The sequence below is a fragment of the Carex rostrata genome, chromosome 4 (assembly GCF_964058835.1).
Source record: "Carex rostrata chromosome 4, lpCarRost1.2, whole genome shotgun sequence".
Lineage (NCBI taxonomy): Eukaryota > Viridiplantae > Streptophyta > Magnoliopsida > Poales > Cyperaceae > Carex > Carex rostrata.
Window position 1 is genome coordinate 5,236,482 of NC_135921.1, and position 21,072 is coordinate 5,257,553.

The following is a 21,072-nucleotide window of genomic DNA, read 5'->3' on the forward strand; positions in this document are numbered from 1 at the left end:
ACCGGGTGGCTTAATGTGTTATTTACTAGTTAGTAGTACAATGATTGAGCAAAACACTATGTAAATATTCTTTTTTATTAATATATTGCCAGCCGGCTACTTGCCAGCTGTCTTTCAAAAAAATAATAATTTTGAATTTAATGACAACAACTGCGTTATCAAACAACGTCCAATATTATTACCGATTGTAAAATAATTTAATATGCAAGATTAATTTCCATTATGTAATAATGTGTTTTTCTTACATAATAAGCTAATTTTGATTTTTTTTTTTTTTGATGCAATGCTTTATTTGTTGTTATAGGAGCTTTGCAGCAGTTGAGGTTGATCTAGTGAAGTAACCCATTCTTTGGGTTTTAAATTGGGATCATCCGATTTGAATCCGTGATAATCTATCCGAAGTGGAGAGCACACATCTCAAGAGATGTATTTGAATCGCGAAACAATTTCGAGCGACAGATTCAAATCGAACGGTCTCAATCTAAAATCCAAAGATTGAATTACTTTTGGGGGTCCGAACTTACGCAGCTGTCTGAGGTTGATGGCATTGACCTTTTTGAAATAAAAATCAATGAGGTGAGCCATTTTTTCAATAAAAATCTTGTGCAATTTATTGCATTAGTTTATGCCAAACTTGAAAATATCATGCATTCCTATAATTACAAGAGAAACATTCCCCATGCATTCTAAACATGAATTATGGGCAAATACATAAATACCCATACTTTGTATCAGAATTACAAGAGAAACATTTAAAATTTTTTTTTTCTATCCAGCTGTGGTACCGCCCATCTCAATTTTGATTCTTTAATTGTACCAGAGGTATCACAATTAATTGCAGAGTTTTAAGACCCCTTTTTTCTAGCCAACTGTACTACCGTCTCATTTTAATTTTTAATTCTTTGCATCAGAGACATCACAATAAATTGCAGAATTCTAGAATTCTTTTTCCTAACCAACTGTGCTACCGGCCATCTCAATTTTAATTTTTGTTTATTAACATTTTTCTCCGGTATTAATTAGTCGTTGCATCATTATGTTTCAACTAATATGAATTCAACAACAAATGGAGAGAACCTCACAAGAATACTCGCTATGTTTGGTTGATTTTTTTTGTGCACATGCCCAAGAAAATATATATATAGAGGATGGCTAAGCTCAAATCGTTTGTTTCTGGACTCAAGAACAAACAATTCAGTTCTCTAATTTCTGAAGTTCAAATGGTCAATCTAAACCGTTAGATGTTTAATCTATATTAAAATGTGCTTGGAGACAAAATTTTATATTTTTTTACTATTTATTAAGAGGGTTTGAAAGTCGCTGTTTTTATTAAAATTCTGCACCATAAAAAAACAGCAACTTTCAAACCATCTTAATAAATAGTAAAAAAATTCCAAAAAATATAAAATTTTGTCTCCAAGCACATTTTAATATAGATTAAACATCTAACGGTTTGGATCGGCCATTTGAACTTCGGAAATCAGAGAACTGAATCGTTTGTTCCTGAGTCTAGGAACAAACGATTTGAGCTTAGCCATCCTCTATATATATATATATATATATATATATAAAATCCACTGTACTGTTTATTAAAAAAAAATAAACAAATGAACTAAGTTTTCGATAGAATTCGCCTTTAGTGAATTATTTATTCCTTGAGAAATTAAGAATTTGTAAAACCTCAACATGAAGATACTGAGTACATTTTGGCACCTTGTTACTGAGGTTGGTAAAAATTGTACTTTTATTCTCCATGGTTATTGGAGAGCAGCATTTCCTTGACAACCACTTTTTGACAATTCTCTCTAAGTTATTCTACCACGGCGTTCCAACTTCCAACAATATATATATATATATATATATATATATATATATATATATATATATATATATATATATATATATATATATGTATATGTATTCATGCATCTCCAATTTTATGTAGGTCAAAATATTATATGATGCATGCATAATTAAAGACTAGTAAAATATGTCTGCTTATTATACTGTCGGTTGTGTAACTGTGCATTTGTATTTGTATTTGTATGTAGTATAAGTTGTTGGGCCGTGTCATTTAATTAATTTGTTCTGATCTCAACCTATTTTCAAACTTTGTTGAATTCGAACCGTTCAATTTAAATCAACAATACCAAATAATTATTGAATAGATTAAATAATGGTAACATTATATTGATTTCTAAAATAATTATATATAAATAAATATAATTAAAATCAAACATGTCTTTTTGAGTTGATATCTTCATGTACAAAAGAGAAATTTAATTGTTCAATAAATTTCTAATTGATATTTTATAAATATGATATTAGAGTTTTAGAACCTTCTAATTAAGACAAACCAAGTAATCAGGAACTTTTAATTATAAGATCTCAACTAATGATTGTTATCAAAATTTAATTAATTTTTTTTATGTTTATCATCATGACAGTAAATTATTTAACTTTTTACATGTTTATCAATTAATATGTGACGTATACATAATTCAATATATGAAAATTAATTAATTGAAATAATATTGATCTCAATTAATTTTTTTTATACCTACTTTTATTTCTGAATCAAACTTGAAAAAAAAAATGATGCAGTCAATGTTGGGTTAATTCGAGTCGACATGAAATTACGAGAGCTACAAATTTCACCTACCTTCTGGGATCCAGTCAATAAATTTTGAGATGAACCAGTAACTTTTTATTACATTTTAAATATTGTAATATCATGGGTCAACTTAAAATGTATTATTTATTATGCACGTAAGAGGATGTGAATTCGAATTTGCCATTCTACACTTAATTTCTGTAAACTTAATTATGGTACTACTCGAAGGACATTAAACAGCCATTTATTATATTAGGTATATATATATATATATTTTTTTTTTTTTAATTAAGAAAAATTTCTGTAATCGCAAGTCTCTGTCGAAGACTCGAAGTTAGGCATGTTTTCTAATTTAATTCTAGCTCATGGAAAATATGCACATAAAATTGTACAAGTCAGTTTAATTTGTTGCTTCATGTTTAAAATATATAGAGGCGCGTATTGGAAGGGGGTCAAATATATTTAAAACTTATAAGGGGTAACAGTATATATAACATATATATAAGAATATTGCCACGTTGCTGGATTCTCAGTATTAATTAAAATAAACAAAAAGTTAATTTTCTCTTCCCAATTTAAATTCTTTGACTATGGATTTTAATATTTTTCGAGTGAGGTTATCGTAATATGCATACTACAGATTGTCCCTTGCTATGGATTCATATATTTGAAAATAAAGTTTAAACAGTGAATCCGATACCGTTAAATATGATCTTTATATTAAAAAAAAAAATACTTGGAGATCAAATTTTATATTTAAAAAAAAAATATTTTTCACGTATTATTTTTTAAATAGGTTAAAAAACAATATTTTTAATTATTCAGAATTTTACATTAAGGATTTTTTCATAAATATATTTATTTATACGTTGAAAAGTGTATGTTAGCATAGTGGTTTCAAAATTATTTGAGATGAATACCATGGGCTAACATAAGCTTCCTTGAATATCTTTCTTAAGATATAAGATTATTAAAAGATGACCAAATATCTTCCCTTTTCCCAATTTAGATTCCTTGGCTATATACGTATGGTTTTAATATTTTTTTCTTTTCTGTTAAGCAAGAAAATTAAGGAAAACTTCTTAAATTATTTTACATCAACGTACTTTTTTCTTAAAATCTTTGTTGCTTCTGTTGGACAGAAATTATAGTCTTTTTACCTTATTTTTTTTTTCATGAATTATAATTAATGAGATTTAAATGAAGATAGTTCAGAAAAGTGGAAAGTCACAAAAAATCAATTTATAAGTGTGCCTATTCCGTTTCTTTTTTATTTTTTTTGTTGGTCTTATACTATTCAGCAATGGAATGAGCTTCATGCCTCTTTTTTTTTTTTGGTTGGTCATGTTTTCTTAATTTAATTCATGGAATGGAATTTTCTTGTGAGACTTTATTAATAAATAAATTAATTAAACAACATTCTGCTGGAACACTGATGTGAATAAATTGTTGCTTATGAGTGTTTATAGCAATCAAATTTATTTTCTATGTTGAAAAGTGCATATTAACATGGTGGATTCAAATTATTTGTGATGAATACCATGGGCTATATATATACCATACGCTTCCTTGAATATATCTTTCTTAGGATATCTGATTATTAAAAAAAAATAAAAAAAAAGACCAAATAGCTTATTGAATTTTTTTCGAACAAGTTGAAAATTATTGACAAAGTCCAAGACACATTAATTTTCAGTATTTTTTTAAGTGTAATATTTCCAAAAAGACTTTCGTAGTTTTCAATTATTAGTTTCTCTCTCTCTCATTTCTCTGTACTCTGTAGACAACATCTCAATATAATAAAAAACAAATATTCAGAGTTCTGATATAACAACTCTATCCTGCAATCTAGTTATATTTTGAAGACATTCTTTCGTATATTTTACACTGGATGAAAGTAGTTTATAATTTACGTGACTTACGTCTGAAAGTTCATATGTTTGTCATTAGAAGTGTTTATTCAATGCATAGTATTGGAGAAAAAAAATGACATGCATGTCCAACTAGAGGTGTCAACGGGTACGGTAAGGATCCGGTGGAAGCATTTTCATACCTGTATCCGTCACAAATTATCTTTACCCGTATTCTACCCTTACCTGTTACATAACTGTTCAAGTTAGAAAATTTAATAAATTTTATTTTCCAGGATCAAGAGTAGTTGCCAGTTGGATTGTTGGAGATGGATAATAATTCAATGCTCATTAAGATAATATAATATATATAATTTTTTTTATATAATTACCTACTTGGATAATGAGTACGAAATAGGCTTTATCCATACCTTTACCCGTTTTGAAACGAGAAAAAAATATTTATCTGTACCTGTACCTGATAAGTTTATGAAAAAAAATCTTACTTTTATCGAATACGATATGGGGCGGGTAAACGGATAAAAGGGTGCCATTCACACTCCTATATATGTCCAACCATCAAAACTTCAAAAGTGTTTATACTTCCGTAAAATTGTTTTTATCTAACACTGACATTAATTTATTATTACATCTCATCAGAAATAATTAAATTATAACAGATGCCGAGCCCAAAAGAGCCTAAGGCCTCAAGCCTAGATTTCACACTACAACAATGTAGATACTTTTTGCGAGAGAAAAAACAAATTTATGACGGTACTCCCTCGCGAAAAGTACCGTCGCAAAAAGAAAAACCTGAAGAATGAGAGTAGTCCGTCGCAAAAAGTCACTTTTTTATCCTCGCGAAAGGTGTCTCATTCTTGTTGTGTCAATTTTTATTTTTAGTTTTGCTTTCATTGACGACCTGGAATTCTGGAAACAAGCCCAACACACCGACATATTTGTAATTAAGCCCCTTCTGACATGGAGAAATTACTAATAGTATACAAAATATACCTCTAAATCTAGAAAATTTTAAAAAAGTCCTTAGAATCACAACATAACACAACACGTGTTGACATGGTTAAGTACACCGTGCTAAGCCCGTATCGTGCCATTTTCTCACACTGTGCAGTATGACATGGCATAACACATTAAATTTTAGACGAACCGGCACATCACAACATGTATGATGAGCACGAGACAAGAACTTCATGTATATTCATCCTTGTATTTTTTTTTTATATTAAAATAGATTTCAAACGACTAATTTAAACCGTTCAAACTAATTTACTTTATGAGTGATGTGTTTGTATTAGGGGTGAAAACGGAGCGGATAATGCTGATACCATATCCGCATCCGTCGGATAATGAGCGGATACGAATACGGATACGGATAGTAAACGGATATCAAAATTCAAAACCAAATCCGCCTTAAACGGATACGGATACGGAACGGATAGTTCACGGATACGGATTCGAATACGGATATAAAACGAATAATAGTCGGATAATTGAACTTTAAGATACAAATAATAATCAACAAAATTCAAATATGAAAATAAATAATGTATATTAATTTATTTAAGTTTATAATTTAAATCTATAGAAAAAACAAACTAAAATAAAAATTATAATTGTTTTAAAGTAGATTAGAACAAATGTTAAGTTTTAGTTTATTTAAGTTTATATTAATTTATTTTAAAGTTTCGGAGGTTCAGATGTAAATCCAGTCCAGCAGCATTTGTTTTAAAGTTTCTTCATTTGTTTATTTGGGCTAAGCAACAGCCGGCCCAGTCCAGCGCTCAACGTCCCATTCAAATCAAAAATTCCGGTTAATATTTCATTTGTCCCACAACTTCAAAAGAAAACTTTCAATCCGCTGAATTCCTTATAAAAGAAGCTAGGAAGGCATAACTTTTAACCGGACAAGTCCGGGACTTACATTAATTTTACAATCTTCTTTTATAATTAAAATCCGTTTAGAACAGAAAGTGAAAAGCCAGCTCTCTGATCGAGCTTGATATGGATCTTTATTAATTGTTGTACAACTTATCTCAATATATAGGTGTGTGCATATTTCACAACCAAAAAGAACTTGTTGCGATAAAACTTTTACGGTATATATTAAGTATAAATATGTGCATATTTCTTTCCAATTTGTATATCCATGGAATCAGGGCGTTCAACAAGTTAACATATACAAGTGCTTAAAAATATCGATATTAATTAATTAATTAATTCCGTCAGTAATAGTAATAGTGATATTCTCAGAAATAACAATTCTATCGACTTACCGCTCAACAATAGTCATTTTTTACCCTCGTAGATATATAAAACATATTCTTGTAGTTTTAAAGACTACTTCTACAATGCATATACACACACTATATTATGACTTCATCAACTTATCTCTATAAGATTTTATCTTGTACGTATAAGAAATGTAAATTATGTAATTCATCAAAGTTAATCATTAATATTAAATCTAATCAATTTAATGCCATACAAACAGCAATTTATTATTGTGTAGGCGGTATCAATTTTAATCACTACTACTGGTGAAGTGGTACGTACGTGATGTTGTTGAGCATGGGTTTGCTTAGGAGCTGTAAATTAGTGCTGTCTATAGATATAATCGGCTACATTTTCAAGATAGATAACAAAATGCAATCCTAGGTTACTTAATATCAACCTATCTGCATTTTCCAAGTAGATATCTTAATTACTAATATATATAGAAGTAAACCATCATATTCACCAGTAGGCAAATGACTTTGATTAATTGAAATAACTTTATTGATAAATTTCTCACAGTTACAAGTTACATATATAGATTTGCAAGGCTAATTAGAGACGTTGATGATATATATTTCGTAATAAATCATAAACTGGCTGTTTTATTATGCTATTGTTGGTAATATCAGGAAAAGAGGAGAAATTAAGGTGGAAAATGTGAAGGTATAATACTAATATAATTGGTTAAATTATTGCCGAGTTTGCCATGTGTCCTGCGATTTTGTATCTACAACGTTTACTGTCTAAGAACCTCAATGTATAGTTGACAGTTAGCATGCCTGTTTCAGATTATTCATTGAAAATTATCTATTGATTCATTTACGATTTCGCTTGGGGAGAGCCTGTATTGTTTGATGATTACAATGATACATGTACCAGACAAAAAGCATACAGTACTATCTGGTATGGGCAGTTCAATTGTTACTTTTCGACTGCTTATGATGCCGCTGATCAAAATGCACATTGGACTAATCTGCTTAATAACATAGAACAAGGGGATGATTTGAAAATGCATGAAGTGCTGGTATGTTACTGTTTCCGATGTCATATTGATTATCTGGTTCTGACTTTTTACTGATGCCTTGTTTTTTTGCATGTACCATCAGGAGCGTAGCTAGGGTTTTTATCAAGGGTAGGCCAAAAATGTTACTGGTACGACTAAAAAGTTGGAGATTGCCGTGAATTAACCAATTCAATATATGGACCGTTCACGAGTAGACAAATTTTCTTCAAGAGTAGGCAACAACTTGATTATAAATAAACTTATATCCATCCGGTTTTCAAAATTCAGGAGTAGGCAATATCCCTGGTTCAATGTGGCTTTGCCACTGTGTACCGCCTTCTGAGCCTGGACTGGATGCTGGTAAATGACTGGATCTAGCATAATGTGGTGCCATTTGAACATAATTTAGATAAGAGGGGGTTCAGGGGTTAGGTGTTTTTCGAGTTTTGTAGAGATTATGAGCAGGTGCTTTAATTGTAGAGATCGAACATTATCCCGGCCCCTTGCCCGACCTCTGTGCGTTACCTCTCGCCTCTCCCAGACACTCCCCTACCTTATTCCTCTCGCCCCATGTGCGTTCCCTATATATGTATTTGGATTAAGTCATGTCGTTGAACAAGCAAATCCATATATATATGGTGAGTGGCTGATGTCAAAACATTTTTTTCTAGACTGTGGAACAAACGCTTTAGTTTTTGCATTTTCATAGTCCAAACAGTCAATTCAAATCATTCAACATCCAATCTATATTAAGATGTGCTTGAAGACCAAATTTTATATTTTTTTGAAAGTTTTCTACTATTTATTTAGTCAGTACACACATACATGTATATGTATATATGTATATGTATGTGTGTGGACTGACTTAATAAACAGTAAAAAGATTTTAGAAAATATAAAAATATGTATTTTCATATAGAGATCATATAAAGCATTTGTTCCACACATACATGTATGTTTTTTTTTTTTTTTTTTAAATTAGGAGCACTTCAAAATCCAAAACATAATTAAAACTCAAATTTAGAAATTTAAATCGCCTTGGGGAATATAATAATTTTGTATAATTATGGATCCCCTAAGTATAGACCTAACTGCTTTGATGGAAAACAAATTCTTTGCAAAAATATCTTCTGCTCCTATATTCAATACTAATCATAGACGTTGGTGATTTGTTGTCTATATTTATTAAAAAAATTTCCACGACTATATATAGTTCGATATTATTGTCTATTAGTTGTTTCTATTTTTTTAAATCATTTGTAATCAGGTCATGCTTATATACGCTTTTAGGCTATACATACAACAAATTATATTTCCCGTCCAGTACCAGTAAATTCTGATATCATGTTATCCACCCCATACATTAGAAAAGAGAGAAGAATGATTGGGGATGACAAAAGTGTATCACCACCATCAAACTGGTCTGATCTACCCCCCGATTTGGTCCGCCTCATTTACAGAAAGCTCTACGACACCTTTGACTTCATATACTTCCGTGCTGTGTGCAAATCATGGCTGGCAGCTGCTCCGCTCTCTGACCACCCTCCTCAATTACCATTCATTCTCGGGCGCAAAAATTGCCTCAGCTCGGAGATGAAATTATATTCACTTCACACCGGCAAGACTTGTAGAATTCAAGTGCCCAACGCTCGCAATGCAATTTTCTTTGGACAGTCACAGGGGTATTTGGTCATAGATAAAAGACATAAAACTGGATGCAACGACACCTCCCTGACTCTACTTAATCCATTCACAAGGGCTGAGGTCCCCTTCCCATTCCCCCGGTTCATATTCTGTAGGCCCATCCATGTAATTAGTGCCGATCGTATCCGAAATTCAGCTGATGTGCGAATATATATGAGCATGGGCATTGGATCTCGATTTGTGGGGTTTTGGAAATATGATCAGAACAATGAATGGGCTTTAAAAGGATGTTTTTCGAGCCGTGTAGAAGCGTACGATAGTGCAAGCCTAATTTTTCCAAACTTCATAACTTATAGCACAACAATTATTGACTATACCACTGGAAACAAGTTCCTCCCTATAACGACTTTAGAAAACGTGATTTCTATTGCCTAGGTGATGGAACTGGTGCTTTCATTGGAATTCAGCGACACTTTCATTCAGGCACTGAATTCTCGTTTGAGGTGTACCGGCTTGATGAAGAGGTGAAGCCTCCGTGTTGGGTAAAGCTGAGCAACATGGGTGATCTGGTCATATTCTTGAATCCTGATAGTACTGGTTTTTGCTTATCGGCTAGTGCTTTTAATGGAATTAGTGGGAATTCCATCTACTTTCTCGAGATGGTTGATGGAGGTAGATCATTAGTCGGTGTTTATGAGTTGGCGAAGGACGTGTCTGAAGTGATAGGCCAACTTGAGTCAAAAGCGATCTGGATAGTGCCTAATGTGTACTAGCTAGTGTCTTGTCTCTAATTAGAAAAGAGAAGTTACTTTGTTTTGAATTACAAGCTTAAATTTCTATAAAAAACATAGGTTATTTAGAAATATATATAAAAACCCTTTACATTCTACAGTAAACAGAATTTGAGACTGATTAAAGAGGGATTTTGGAAGTTGGTTGTATGACCTATGAATTTAAAGGTCTTTAAGTCTAGTGTTTAACGGTTCATTTGGAGTTTCCCAGTAGTATTTTGTTGTTATGTAAGAGAATATTAAGAATTGATAATATAAAGAAATTTGTTTGTTACTCTCTTTTCTCAATCTAAAGAAAGTTGTTGTATCCACTATTTATTTAAATTTAACACTTAATTTGGAGGAGGAGCTGCTGTAAGAATAAATTTCATGTCCTTCTTTTTAATTCCATGATAAATTGGTCTGCTAGGGGCGTTCAATTGCGTGCATGTGTACTTTGTTTCTTTTGAATAAATTTTTTTCTTAACAGTCTGTTTTGAATCTTATAAAACTGTGTTCTTATCAAAAGATGGATGCTATTTTTGCTATCTATTATCTACAGTAAGGCTACGGTACTATGCATAGCACATATTAATCCGCACTATGGATTATTATCTCTATTTTTAAAATTCAAATAATCGATCTAAACTGTTTACATGAAAATGTACTTGTAGATTAAGGTTTACATTTACATTTTTTTTTTAATTTATAGAATTTTTTGAAAAACACTGATTTTGAAAAATTCTTAAAAAATAGTAAAAAATTTCCAAAAAATATAAAATTTGGTCTCCAAGCACAATTTAATATGGATTACTTGAACGGTTCGGATCGACGTTTTGAACTTTGAAACTAGAGATATGAGGGCAAATTAAAACACCCACTTTAATTTGCAAAGCATATTAGCCTTACTCTATATATATATACTTAATAAATAGTAAAAAAATTCAGAAAAATGTAAAATTTGGTCTCCAAGCAGATATTAATATGGAGAATAAGATGAACGGTTCGGATCGACCGTTTGGATTTTGAAAACTCGAATATTGAGCCGTAGCACGGGTGGCCACTATGCTATCCATAGCACCCCAGCCTAACTCTATATATATATACTAGTATTGTTCCCGTGCGTTGCAACGGAATATATTATAAGATTTAATATAAAGGTTGAACAGAGAAGCAAATAATAATTAACAATACAAGAAATAATAACAAATAAATGTTTTAGTTCAATAATTTTTTTTTAAGAATTATTTACAACACAAATAAAATGAACTATAACCTTCTGTACAGAGTCTAATTATTTTTAAAGCTTAGTAGCGGCTACAGAGATTGAATTAATAGATTATAGAGATTTGCTTACAACAACAATAGATTTAAATTATTACATGAAAGATTGAAAATAAATAATTCCCCTTGGTACTAATCCTCCTGACATCAATACCTCACGTCTTGCCTCTATCAAGCCTTTAGTTGCCACATACTAAGCCATAATCGTGCTTCTGATGTCATATTAATTATCTGGTACTGACTTCTTACTGATGCCTTGTTTTTTTTGCATGTACTGTCAAGGGCGTAGTCAGGATTTTTATCAAGAGCAAGCCAAAAATGTTAAAAGGTTGGAGACCGTCGTGAATTAACCAATTCAATATAAGCATTGTGGAGGAGTAGACAAATTTTCTTCAAGAGTAGGCAACAACTCAATTATAAATAAATTTATATCCGGTTTTCAAAATTAAGAATTAGACAATACCCGTAGTTTAATGTGGTTCCGCCACTGTGTACCATCTTCTGAGCTTGGACTGGATGCTGGTAAGTGACTGGATCTAGCATAATGTGGTGCCATTTGATAGCTCGGATCGGTATAATTTTGTTTTTTAGACTCTGTATTGATGATTGAACATAATTTAGATAAGAGGGGGGTTCATGGGTTAGGTATTTTTCGATTTTTGTAGAGATTATGAGCAGGTGCTTTAATTGTAACCAATTCTATACAGGGAAGGGTAGTATTCTGTATATATTACCATATATGTTTTCTTTGAAACTTATGTTTCTTCTTATAGTCCTAGTTCTATATATCACATACGATTTTATTGATTTTATCAGCGCCAAAATTTGCTGCCAAGTACGTACTTTTGTCAATAAAATCAATAAAAAATTGTGGGTAACATTAATAAAAAAAAAGTGGTGAAACAGAGAAAAAGTAAGGAAAAATAAAATGTGGAATAGAGCTATATTTCGTACTATTTTAGTTGTGGTTCGTTGAAAATAAAAAATTGAATAAAATGAAAAAGTGAAAGTTAAATTTTTCTATTTCATCATTCTCATAAATAGAAAATTAAGTCATAGGAAAATAGATGAGTGACTTACTTGTAATACGGTGAAAATTTAATTGTAAAAGTTTGAACTCAATTCCACTTTCTTTATTTCTAAAATTTTCACTCAGCTATTTTCTTGTTTAGTTGAAATAAAACTCTTTTCTTATTAAGGAGAGCACATGTTCATGCTCCACATGCATCCATTACTCTATATTGTACCGTGTTGTCTTCCGTTTCTCCTTATTAAGTTATTTTTTAGTAGCTACTATAATTACAAATGAATTATTCGGATTTGATTCGGCAAGATTACAAATTTCTGATTCGGAAATAATTCGAGTATAATTTGGAAATTATTCAGAATTATCCGGACCAGAGATTTTAGTCGCACAATGGAGAAAAAAAAACCAAAAAGGACCAAAAAAAAGATTTTGCTAATAATTCGGTCAACTAAATAATTCGACATTCGATTCGCCATAACAATCGGTCAAAAATTTTTGAATGTTTTTTGACCGCTTGACTTAATACTAAATTAATTCAAATATTTAAAATTTTCACATGTAGACTCATCACTCGTAAGGTAGACGAGTTTCAACGGTTTGGATTCGTTATTTGAAACATATTTAATGAGTTTTGAAGTTAAGCTCACCAAAAATCCTAGTTGAGCTTCTTAGTTCTACTCCTTTTTTTATTATTATATTTTTCATTCGGCAAGTTGGTAATTAATTGGCACTTTCTACCATCATCTTTATTTGGAAACTTAATCACGTTAACTATGTAGTTGTTCAAATTTATTAAACAACCATACATATGTTTTAATATTCACCGCACAATTAATTGATACTCTAAAATTAAAAGTTAATTGAGATTTATGGCTTCTTAGAACACAAATGATGAATTATTTTCAATCATCTTAGTTATTGTGAAATTTAATTATATGATTGAAATTATTTAACTTTTTAATAATATATATTTATCAATATGTGAGATATATCTAATTAAATGTAAGAAATTAATTACATTATTGATTAATCACCCATTTAAATTTCTATATATATATTTCTCAATTAATTTGATAATATTTTTAGAAAAATACTTCTAATATCCTAGAATTGCTAGTTGATCAACGAACTAGCATTTCTACAAATTTCTCTACGCCGTAAGCAACATAAAGTAATATACTTTGGAAGAGATGACTAAAATAAAGTTATATTTTTCAAAGACAATTCTCCGCAAAAAGTTTCCCTTTCATGAAAAAAAAAAGTTTCTCTATTGTGAAAGTGAAGTATATATCTTATATACTTTCAAACATACTCATGTTTTGATGTGATTAATTTGTTCAATTTTCACACAACCTGAATTAATTTAATGTATTATTCAAACATACTCATGTTTTGATGTGATTAATTTGTTAATACATAGTTTAAACCTTATAAAGTAAGGGCTGACGCTTCTTAATTTTCTTTTGAATATACAAAAATTTTAAACAATTTTAAAATGGATTTTTTTTTTCAACTTATGTGTTGAAGGTTTTTGTTAAGAGCTCCTAATTATATAAATAATGGTTTACACCTTTCATTCTAATTGAGGCCATATTTTAGCCTCCCCTACTGACACTTTAAACTTTCTCTTATTTATAATCAATGCACAATAAATCTATTTTTTTTTTTACAAATCATGTATAAATAGCTAATATGGAAAAAAAACTCTTTTCCTCTTCAAGAAAAACTATTGATTTTAATAAATTCTTTCAAAAATTGCAATCTAATGATGACATTAAATCGTAGTCGTAACACAGATAGTGATGAGTCTCATCTTTTTAGGGAGAAATTAACACAAATTTATTTTTTCATAAGATATATATAAATAAATGGACAGCCCGGCTAGTATAACATTGGTGTTGTATGACACAAACTTCAAAATTGATTGAATAGACTTCAAACGACTAATCCAAACCGTTCAAACCCATTTACTTTATGAGTGATGCCGGCTTCACTGGCGCCGGCTTTACTGACGCCGCTATAACAGTCAGTGTAGGGGTATTTGAACAGTCAGTGAAGGGTTTTTTTTGTACTAGTGCATGCAAAAAATAAAAATATATATTTTTGAGTTATTTTAGCATCAAATCAAGTGGTAAAAATGTTAAAAATTGAATGTATTAAAATTAACTTAAAAACTCACACATTTGACTGCTTGATTTGATACTAAATAAATTTGAAAAATTAAAATTTTTGCATGTAAACACACAACTAATAAAGTAGATCGGTTTGAAAGGTTTGGATTCACCATTTAAAGTTGATTCGATATATTTTAGAGTTGATGTTATATAAGCTGAAATGACACTGATGTTATAATAGCCTGACTCATAAATGGATACTAGAGAACAGGTGGCCTTGTAGCTTTTATGTTACTATTTTCTTTTCTTTTATATTGTTTTCACTATGACATACTTTTCCGATTTTTTTAAAAATACCCCAAAAAATAATTATTTTATTAATAATAACCAGGTTTGGGATGAAATTTTAAAAATACCCAGGTCGCAGATTTTTTCTGCGCCCGGGAATTTTTATTCCGGGCCGCAGAAAAAATTTGCGCCCCGAAATTTTTTTTTTTTTTTTTTTTAGAATTTTTTATTCCGAGCGCAGATTTTTTCTGCGGCCCGGATTTTTTTTTTTTTTTTTTTTTTTTTTTTTTTAGAGTTTGGAGAAAAAAAAAATCCATTATGTATATGTATATGTATGTATATGTATATATATGTATATGTATTTATATGTATATGTGTGTATGTGTATGTGTATGTGTATGTGTATGTGTATGTGTATGTGTATGTGTATGTGTATGTGTATGTATATGTATATGTATGTATATATAAATATACAAATATGTATATGTATATATATGTATATATATGTATATGTATATGTATGTATATATAAATATACAAATATATGTATATATAAATATACATATATATATACATATATATGTATATAATATTTATGTTTATGTATATGTATATGTATATGTATATAATATTTATGTTTATGTATATGTATACACATATATAAACATATATACATATATTATATACACATATATACATATATTATATACACATATATACATATACATATATTATACACATATTATATTATATATACATACACATATATTATTAAAAAAAATCAGATCATGGATATTTTCTTTCTCCAAACTCTAAAAAAAAAAAATATATATATACATATACATCTACATATACATATACATAAACATAAATATTATATACATATACATAAACATAAATATTATATACATATACATATACAGATACAGATACATATACATATACATATACATATACATATACATATACATATACATATACATATACATATACATATACATATACATATACATATACATATACATATACATATACATATACATATACATATACATATACATATACATATACATATACATATACATATACATATACATATACATATACATATACATATACATATACATATACATATACATATACATATACATATACATATACATATACATATACATATACATATACATATACATATACATATACATATACATATACATATACATATACATATACATATACATATACATATACATATACATATACATATACATATACATATACATATACATATACATATACATATACATATACATATACATATACATACATATACATATACATATACATACATATACATGATGGATTTTTTTCTCCAAACTCTAAATAAAAAAAAATAAAAAAAAATAAAAAATAAAAAATCCGGGCCGCAGAAAAAATCTGCGCTCGGAATAAAAAATTCCAAAAAAAAAAAAAAAAAAATTTTCGGGGCGCAAATTTTTTCTGCGGCCCGGAATAAAAATTTCCGGACGCAGAAAAAATCTGCGGCCTGGGTATTTTTAAAATTCCATCCAAAACCTGGTTATTATTAATAAAATAATTATTTTTTTGGGTATTTTTAAAAAAATCGGCATACTTTTCAACCAAATAATATTACTACCGTGTGTGGTAAAAATTAATTGAGTAAATACTAGGAAACTTACACCCCCTCTTTATTGGAGAAGCTTGATAAAATCAAAAGAGGGTTGATGCAACATAGCAATGACGGTATGAAAGAATTATCAAAGAAATTAAAAATTAAAGTAATTTCAAATAAAGTGGCGGTCAAAACCAAACATTTATGCCATTAGAAACTTCCTAAAAGTAAATATTGTTTGTGCGCTCCAAATTTACCGGTTCTGTAATTTTTACGTATATACACCAGAAATATTTAGTAATTGGAACATTCAATTCCTTGGGGTCTGCCAAAATTTAGGGATTTTTGCTCACATATTTATAAAAAGTAAACTCAGTATCTCTACCATATATTTTCATGAAAAATACAATATTATTTTTTTATCATCCATACCAAACAACATTAATATTATTTATTGCAAATATTATTTTAATTTTATTAATTGGAAATCTTAATAAATTACAATTATATTGGAGGTCGAAGTGTTTTGGAGGTGGAGTCATAATATATATTTAATAAGGCAGAGGCATAATTTTAAGATTATTTTGAATATTAAGTATATTTTATAATTTTTCTGATAAAAGCATAAAATAGAAGTATATTATTGGAAAAAATGAGGGTGGAGCATAATTTTATAGTTTTTTGAATCTTAACTATAATTTTTCTGAAAAAAAAAATAGTATAGAAGAGTATAAGTTTTGAATTTTTTTAGCCGCGTGAAGTGTCTCATTTCATGTTGACTTTAAACACAAGGTAGAAGGACACTTTTAATTTTTAAATATTGATCAGTTGTTTAGAATTAATAATGATGGAATGAGAAAGAGGAAACATTGTTTAATTTCGATTAAAAAAAATAATACTTGATTTCTAATGGTGAACTAAAATTTATAATAACGTTATTGTTTGCAATTAATAATTTAATATCCAAAAGGTGAAGACAAAAGGCCGCTTTGTTATTTGGCACCGGTTCTTTAATATACAATTGGATCCTTTCAAAGAACTTCATGTATGCCTATAAAAATTTATTGTTATAATTATTAGGTTAAAATATGTTCATTGTTCATTACGAATATATTGTTGGCTTAAAATGAAGAATAATTAAATTAATTACTAGCTTTTGTTATCTCTAAGATAGTTTATTATTGAATACTAGTTTAGCATCAAATTAAATATAAAAGAGTTATAAATATACTACATCATTATCTTTATGACATCATATATCTGCCATTTAATCTTCTACAATTTAAAAATTACATATGAATCTTCTGAAATGTAAAAAAACTCTTCAATTCTTTTTTTTTTTCTTTTTTTTCCTTTCTTTAATTGGACGAGTCAAGTTGCATTCTTGTTAAAATAATACACAATGTTGTGTATTATTTTCGAGCTTCGAATCATGATTTTAATTTAGATGGTTGGATTTTAATCATCCTATTTTTGATTGACAAAAAAAATTATATTGTTTGAATTTGAATTGGGTCGAATTTTGAATATTCATTCGTTTGGTCAAGTAGTTTAAATAATTCATATGTAATTTTTCAATAGTACATGTTTAATTCAAACATTGTCAATATATTCTACGCTAGTTGCCCCTTTTTGTTTTTCTTATTCTTAATGATAGAAGTCTTTTACGTGCTAACATGTGTTATTGAAAATAACATTTTTTTTTTCATTCATAATAAATAATAATTACGTACGTATGGTTCCTTTATTTCCATTCAAGAAATAAACAAAGATCATAGGCGTTGACAAACAATAGAAATTAAGGCAACCCTGCCATGCAGGTGCAGGATTTTTTTTTTAAAATAGAATTGCATTGAAATAATTTAATAGAACAAGCCCAGCCTGTTGGAATTTTCGAAAACTAGTCTCCACCGATCCCTAGGATCGGTGGAGCAAAAAAAACACATCCTACACCGATCCCTAGGATCAGTGCAGCCAATTTATCACTTCACCATTCCTTTGCCGCAGAATGTCACAGAAAATCAGAAAATCAAAACAAAATACCCCTCCACCGATCCTGTGGATCGGTGTAGGTTTCTTTTTTCTTTTTTTTTTAAACAGAAATTTCTAATTTTTTTTATTTTTTTTATTAAAATATTAGAAATGTTGAATATATTTCTTTGAAAATAGATGAAATACAATATAATTTGATTTATTAGAAAGACTGCAACAAATAACCCGGATCAATATTTTTCAGGCCGGATTTTTCGCGGCTGTAAGAAAAATTAATATATTTCTTTATGTGTTATTGGAAAAAAATAAAAATGCTTAGATTCTGAGTTATTGATCCCGGTTCAAAAGCCACTTCTAGGTAATCTAGAAAATATTGTGATCCATCTAGTACATTTAATTAATAAAAAATTGTTTCTATTTTGAGAATTCTTTTTGAAAAATAATCATTAAATAAATTAAAGTTTTTGTTTTTTTTCAAAAATAGATACAACTTTTTATAAATTAAATGTCCTAGAAAGATCACAATATTTTCTGGATTACATAGAAGTGACTTTTGAACCGGGATCAATAACTCAGAATCTAAGCATTTTTATTTTTTTTCCAATAACACATAAAGAAATATATTAATTTTTCTTACAGCCGCGAAAAATCCGGCCTGAAAAATATTGATCCGGGTTATTTGTTGCAGTCTTTCTAATAAATCAAATTATATTGTATTTCATCTATTTTCAAAGAAATATATTCAACATTTCTAATATTTTAATAAAAAAATTAGAAATTTCTGTTTTAAAAAAAAAAAAAAAAAAAAAAATCTACACCGATCCACAGGATCGGTGGAGGGCTATTTTGTTTTGTTTTTCTGATTTTCTGTGACATTCTGCGGCAAGGGAATGGTGGAGTGATAAATGGGCTGCACTGATCCTAGGGATCGGTGTAGGATGTGTTTTTTTTGCTCCACCGATCCTAGGGATCGGTGGAGGCTAGTTTTCGAAAATTCCAACAGTCTGAGCTTGTTCTATTAAATTATTTCAATGCAATTCTATTTAAAAAAAAAAATCCAGGTGCAGCCCACTGTTTCCAAATTAAACAATCAGGAAACCGGGTTGGGATTAGGTCCAATGCCTTTTGGACCAGATTTTGTCCAAACGGCTTGCTATTCATTGGATTGAATGATTGGGTAAAATAAAAAATTATCCTTTTATTTCTTGTTTGAACACTATGATGAACAATAAACAAATGTTATCTTTCAAATTCTCTTTTTAAATTACAAAATATATGTTAATATATATGTGACAGTTTTCTTTAAATAAATAAACAAAATATAAAGATGAAGATAACAAATAAAAATCTGACTTGTGTCATTGATAGTTTCTTATTCTTTCAGTAATTAAGATCTATTTGAACAAGACACTTAAATAATTTAGTAATTCAATATGTTTATATATAGATACGGATAAATTTGATAGAAAAATATTATTCAGAATAAAAAAAAACTTATAATTTTAGAAACAAATTGATGTCTTATTAGAATTTGAAAAATTAATAAGAACACAAACGATTAAATATTTTTAACAAAACTAATTAAAACTTCCTTTGAATAATACTGTACTTATCCAGGTTTTAATTTAAGAACTGGAGTGAAATAAATCAAAAACAAAAATTGCCTCTTATACACGGAATTGTAAATTTGTATTCCTTTCTACATCTACCTGCTGACTAATTAAATCTAACGATACAAAATACCATTGGACCTAATCCCAACCCCAGAAAACCACTGTGTTATCATTCGTCCATATATTAAATTATTAATTAACAAAACAATAAATTCGAATCGATGACGAAATGCACCAAAGATGTGGAAAATGATTCTTGCCTTTACAGATGAACACTTGTAATTATTATTATTATTTTTCAAATTACATATGAATTTTTTTAAGACCGCTCCAGAGAGACCTAACACGTCTTTGAATATTATAAATGCATGCAACTCAAAAATTGACTCGAGTGTACGTACTTATTTGTAATTCTCTCTTCTTCTTTTTTTATTTGAAACATGGACATACAAATAAATTAAACGATCAATTATTAGCATTTTCCATTTTTTTTTGTATTTGCATATGCGTTTCATTTTATTATTTTTTTTTGGGTCAAATCAAAAGTGTACCAAATTAATTTGGAATCCTCCCTATGTACACTTTACTAATCTATTTTTTGTTCCATAGTGTTGTCTCTTTCCGCCTGAGAATCACAAAAAGGAAAAATTGCGACAATTAAAAAAGTTGGTTCTGACTTGGAATATATCATTGTAAAATTATAGATCTCATGGGTGTTCTAACTGTTAGAATATTAAAAATTGAATGTTCGAATCAGACCGAAATTTTTATTCTTACTATAATCGAAAAAATAAATAAATCAAAACCTATGTTTTTTGGGATTTCCACATTTATTCGGGCCGCACACTGCGATCTATTTATGGGGGACTGCAGATTGACTTAGAGGTCCCCAAAATTTAAATATATTTAATATTACAATACTTTTTTTGTGCCTTTGGGGACCTC

The 21,072-nt window shown here is 29.0% G+C and overlaps 1 protein-coding gene across 1 annotated transcript; it reads left to right on the top strand.

Annotated features, from left to right (window-relative positions):
- The first annotated feature begins 9,142 nt into the window (after positions 1–9,142).
- Positions 9,143–10,179, top strand: LOC144553183 (uncharacterized). Its single transcript, XM_078301284.1, has 2 exons — positions 9,143–9,695; positions 9,842–10,179. Exons 1-2 carry the CDS (start codon positions 9,143–9,145, stop codon positions 10,177–10,179), a joined length of 891 nt encoding a protein of 296 aa, XP_078157410.1.
- Positions 10,180–21,072: the final 10,893 nt, after the last annotated feature.